Below are 5,319 nucleotides of genomic sequence, written 5' to 3' on the forward strand. Positions count from 1 at the left end.
TGGCGGACTGCTTTCCCGAACACCGCGAAGAATCCAGAAGAGGACGTCCAACCGAAAACAGCCATACCGGAAACTATGCCATGAGGACTACGCGGCAAGGAGCCCCCAAAAGCCGATGCATGACGCGCGTGGACCGGCACGTGGTGAAATGCATCGGCGATATCCGCGACCATGGCGTAGATGTTGCACCCTGGGTACCGCCGACGGAGGTCGCAGACTCTGCGAGATATAGAAACAAACGGATCCCACGTTGCATCCGGCGACGCCTCAGAGGCAGTCTGAGCGTTGACCGACTGGCCGTTCGGAGCCGACAAGTCGTGAATGATACGACCATCCACGTGAAGAGGTTTGTCCTTCTTGGGGACCAGGGCGAACGCGCTGGACTGGAATGTCGGGTCCTGTACCAACGTAGACATCCGAGCGACCAGGAAACGTCCTTTGTAATAGTCTGAGAGCAAGTTGTCCTGGACAATTTCGGCACCCGTATCGGCGCCTGGGTAGTTCGCAGGACCTGGTCGTGTGCCCGCCCGCGATGTCGGGTCCTTCCACGGTGGAGTCAAACCCTCCTGGGCGATTTGACAGAGTAACGTAAGTTCCGGGTACGACCCAAGATACTCCTGATACAACCACGGGCGTAGCGCTTTGTTCGGGCGGTAGTCGTCCGAAGTCTGACCGCGAAAGAGTTCGAGCGTACCGGCTATCCCCAGCTGGGGGTCGGCCACGAGCGCATCCAAAATGCGGAGGTCGACCTCTGGAATAGACAACGGGCCCGGCCCAGCTGCTAAGAACGCGGTCCCCAACGGGAATGGTATGTGCCGACGGGAGACCTCGGCCTGGAGCTGGGCAAACACGCTCGCCGGAACGCAGCGTCGAAGCCCTAGGACAACGCACGACCGGGTCGGAGCTGTGTCGAATCGGGACCACATCGAGCGGGCCGATGTTTCCACCCTCTGGGATGATTCTGGAAGTCGAACTGGCGGGTGCATAGGTCGATCCGCCGAGGTCGGTGCGAAACGAAGCCGAATCAGGTGTGAGACGGACATGAACTCCTGAAGTATGAGGGACCAGGCCGCCAATACGTACTTCCTCGGACTGGCCTCGACCGAGGCAACTGATGGGTAGAACTGGGTCAGCGCAGCGGGGCTCTGAGCCGGCGCGTATGACGGCTGGCAAGGCCACTCGGATCCGGTTAAGATGACGTCCGCCGCGGAAGTCGTATCCATAATCCAGTTGCACAAGGCGTCAGACGCGATGTTGTACGCACGGCGCACGTGTTGGAGATAGAACGCAGTATGTCCGGCGCCCAGGGCGCGGATGGCCCCGATCCAGGGTCGGAGCGAGGGTGCCCGGCACCTACTGAGCATCAGTGCCTGGTTGATGACGACACTAGAATCTCCGAAAACGTAGGTATGGCAGTTCGGAAAGGCAAAACGGATCCACAAGAGGCATGCGAAGAGACCCTGGGCCTCCATCACGTTGTTTGTACGTGCCGTGACGAACGTACGGGCTTCCCAACGAAGGAGAGTGTGGGAATCCGACCACACACACCAGGCGTAGGAGCTACGGCCACTGACGGCTCGGCACCCCCCGTCGAAAGACGCGAAAATCGTGGGTCGCGCAGGAGGCGGTGGCGGCCCCTCCGGCCTGGAGTCCGACTCCGATAAGTTGATGACTGCCAAGCCGCAGCCAGGGATTACGCCGTCCGATGACGCCGGTTGGACACCAGGTGTCCGGAAATCGCACGAGCCGGTGTCAGACACCGATGGGCTGGTGGTTTTGACTGCATGGGCAGGGGTGACAGCGTCCGATGACACCGTACGGGCACCAGGTGCTCCGAAATCGCACGAGCCGGTGTCAGACACCGATGGGCTGGTGGTTTCGACTGCATGGGCAGGGGTGACAGCGTCCGATGACACCGTACGGGCACCAGGTGCCCCGAAATCGCACGAGCCAGTGTCAGACACCGATGGGCTGGTGGCTACCACTGCGTGTGCATGAGTAGCAGCGTCCGATGACGCCATTCGAGCACCAGGTGCACCGGCAACACGCGGACTAGTGTCAGACACCGTTGGATCCAGTGGTAGGGCACACTGAGCTCCAAGCCTGGCGATAGGTGACCCGGCCTGGGCACCAGGTGCACCAGGGCCAGGGAGGCACGCGTCAGACGCGACCAAATTAGTGTGTGGGGCGGACCGAGTGTCTGACACCCGGAGCAAAGTGGTGATAGCGTCAGACGCAGAAGGACTCACGGGAGGAAATGAATCAGCAGTGGTCATGTTTAATAAACGAGACGACAATTGAGATTGCAATCCCCCCCAACCATTCACACCCGCTGCAGGTGTGCGGCCTTGAGACCGGCGTGCATTCCGGTCACTCACTTCACTACGTCTGGCGGGAACTCATGAAGTTCATGCAGATGGCTGCAAGTGAGGAATGTGCACCCTTTACGGACTGGATCCGAACGCACACCTGCTTGCCGTTAACACCCGAATCTGAGTACGAATGCCGGACGGAATGATTGACGAGGTGTTGTCAGGCCGACGGCTGGTCGGACCCCGAAGACCGAGCCGGACGACGGCTGCGGTCGTGTCGAGGAGTGCCGCGCGGCAGGCGCCTTCGTGGAGCACTGGCCGGCGACGCTGGAAACACAGAATGGACCACCGCAGCGTTGAGCACACGGGCCACAAAGCGTTGATACGACGGCGAGTCCTGCCGCAACTCGTGGCGGGCGTGAACTTCCAGGTCACGATGGTCTGTCTCGGCCAACCTCTTTTGGTTACGACGACCTTCTTCAGCTTGATACAGGTTGCACATGGCGTTGAGCAGCTCTCTGGGAGCCGCAAGGGACACGTTCTGAACGGCGTCGCCATGCACCGTACGGAAAACGGCAGCCACCTCGGAAGGATACCATTCCGCCGCTGCCTCCTGAAGAACGTGAAGCACCTGGTGCAATTGGTCCGCCCGGCGGATCGTTACGGCTGGAGCCGGCTCAGAGCCGCCCCACTGAGAATCCTCGTGAACCACTGTTCTGTCTTGACGGTAGCCCCCGGGGTCCTCCGAGGACAAGAAGTGGTCGAATGGACGGCTAAAGAAGTCCACCGAGAACAACATCTTGGCGGTCACTTTGGTGACCCGGTACTGCCCTCGAAAACACTCTTGACGATGGATGGCGCAGACTCGATCGTGCCACGGCATGTTAATGAAACGCCTGTATAACTCATCCGTACCTGCTGACCGAAGCGGGGGGCGCGGACCCATCCGAGCTGCGCGATGTACCGCAACCTCGCTGGTCGATGGTCGAAACAAACTGTTGCCAACCGGCAGGTGGCCCTGGGCCATCGCATCCGGCGACCGCGATCGGTCACGGGACCGCGAACGACGCCGCGAGCACGACCGGTGGTGACGGGAGCGAGAGTGACGGTGCCTGGCACCGGACCTGCGGTGAGGTCGCTCGGAGCGTAATCGTGAACGAGAACGAGAGTGCACCAGTCGGGACTGTGGGCTACCAGATCGAGATCGACGCGCCTGGCGCGGTGATCGAGAGCGACGCGCCTGATGCGGGGAACAAGAGCGTCGGAGGCGGCGTGGGGCCGGTGAACGGGAACGACCTCGTGCACGCCCACGTTGATCCGGCTCCGCCTGCCCATGTGCTTGCAGGTAGCCTCCCGGTGACCGTGGCTCCTCGTCGAGATCGTGACGCGGCCACTGATGACGACCTACTTGCTGCTCAACGATGCGAAGGTGAGTGGTGTCTCTTGGGACCGAATTAGCCATAGGGTCCGCGCGCCCCTGGGGCGGCGGAGGCAAAGTTGCGGGCTGGGCCACTTGCTGCTGTAACGATGCCAGCGTGGCTGTCATGGTCTCCATCTGGGAACGAAAGGCAGCATTGGCGTCGCGTTGTTCCTGTAATAGGCGCTGCAAGAACGTGTGGGTCGTAGACTGGTCCGGCCCGCGTTGTGGAGCACTCGTGGCTGCGCTGGCACCAGGTGCCGCTGGTGGGTCCACCGCGCGTGCGGTAGAGAACAGGTCGCAGGGAGTGAGGATCGTATCCTCGAGCGTAAGCAAGGGAAGACCATTGTCGTTTGACGACTCATGTAATCGATCCAAATCCACGGAGGCATTATCGTCGAACGTCGGGGTAGCCACGCATCGCCAGGCAAACGTAGCGGGAACCACTGAAGTCTTAGCCCCACTAGGGGTAACGTACGAGATGGCCTGGCCACCAATGTCGACCAAGACACCACCCGTCGCAGCAGGTGCCTTGAATAAACTCGTTAGTGCAGATCGTACACCCGCCGGTCCGACCGGCGGTGACGTAGTGAACAACTGCCAGGCAGTCGTAAAGTCAGGCAGTGGTGATGTGACGCGTACACCATGTCCAAAGCCCAGCAGGAATCCTTCACGTGAGATGGTTTGGCTGCGCATGTCATTCAATGGCACGGCTACCACTTGACGGGGCGCGTCCGCAGGGCCGCGCACGCCCACCATACACAAGTAACTGCATCCCGGATCCAGCACAAGGTTGATGTCATCCACCAAAACGATGGTCGAAGCTCGAACGTAGGAGAGGACTTGACCACATAAGTACACCTCGGAGGTGTGACGAACGAACTTGGTGTCACAATCAGTTGAGGCCACGAAGAACTGAGAAAACCGTAGGAACCGAAAGACTGAAAGAAGGGGGCGCTCCAGGAGCTCCTCCGACAAATCATGGGACGGGTGCGTCAGTCGCCAGTGTGGGATCCAATACTCCACGACAACGTGCTCCTGGAGCGCGGGGTCGACGTCCGATCGGCGCTGACCAGGCAGCAGAAACGTGAGGGTGGCCTGCCAGGCAGGCCGCTTCAATCCGTCAGCATCGTCGAAGAATGGGCTGGATGCAGACTCCCGCAGAACCGGATCACGACCAATCGTTGCGTACACGGGTCCATCCCAGCGGCCCGTCAGCTCATCCGGAGCCTCCAAGCGCACTGTTCTCCCTCCGAGGGACGAGTACGACGCCCGCGGCGGGTTTCGCGACGGAGCAGTGGGAGCAGAGGCGATAACGCGCATGAAAATTTTCCTGGCAACCTGGTTGCTTCTTCTCGGTAGCTCTGCGCTACTTGGTCGTCCGGTGCTCTGAGCTCTGGGCGGCGAATCGGTGAATGGTCTGGATTCGCCGTTCGCTCCGGTTCGGAAAAGCCCGGTTACGTTCTTCGTACTTAACCGAACACTTGTTAAGTAAAATAAAGATAAAAATAAGTGATCGTGTTCCATCAGAAAAAGGCTGGATTTGAAGGCGCAAAGGAGGACGAATCAAAATTCAACCCAGAGCTGAAT

At 60.2% G+C, this 5,319-nt stretch overlaps 1 protein-coding gene across 1 annotated transcript; it reads right to left on the reverse strand.

Annotated features, from left to right (window-relative positions):
• Nucleotides 1–4,399: 4,399 nt before the first annotated feature.
• PITG_16638 (uncharacterized protein) lies at nucleotides 4,400–5,052 on the reverse strand (the record flags this gene model as incomplete). Its single annotated transcript, XM_002897122.1, has 3 exons — nucleotides 4,400–4,417; nucleotides 4,486–4,695; nucleotides 4,762–5,052. The coding sequence occupies 3 exons, from the start codon at nucleotides 5,050–5,052 to the stop codon at nucleotides 4,400–4,402; spliced, it is 519 nt and encodes a 172-aa protein (XP_002897168.1).
• Nucleotides 5,053–5,319: the final 267 nt, after the last annotated feature.

The sequence above is a fragment of the Phytophthora infestans genome, genomic scaffold (genome assembly GCF_000142945.1).
Source record: "Phytophthora infestans T30-4 supercont1.48 genomic scaffold, whole genome shotgun sequence".
Classification (NCBI taxonomy): Eukaryota; Oomycota; class Peronosporomycetes; order Peronosporales; family Peronosporaceae; genus Phytophthora; species Phytophthora infestans.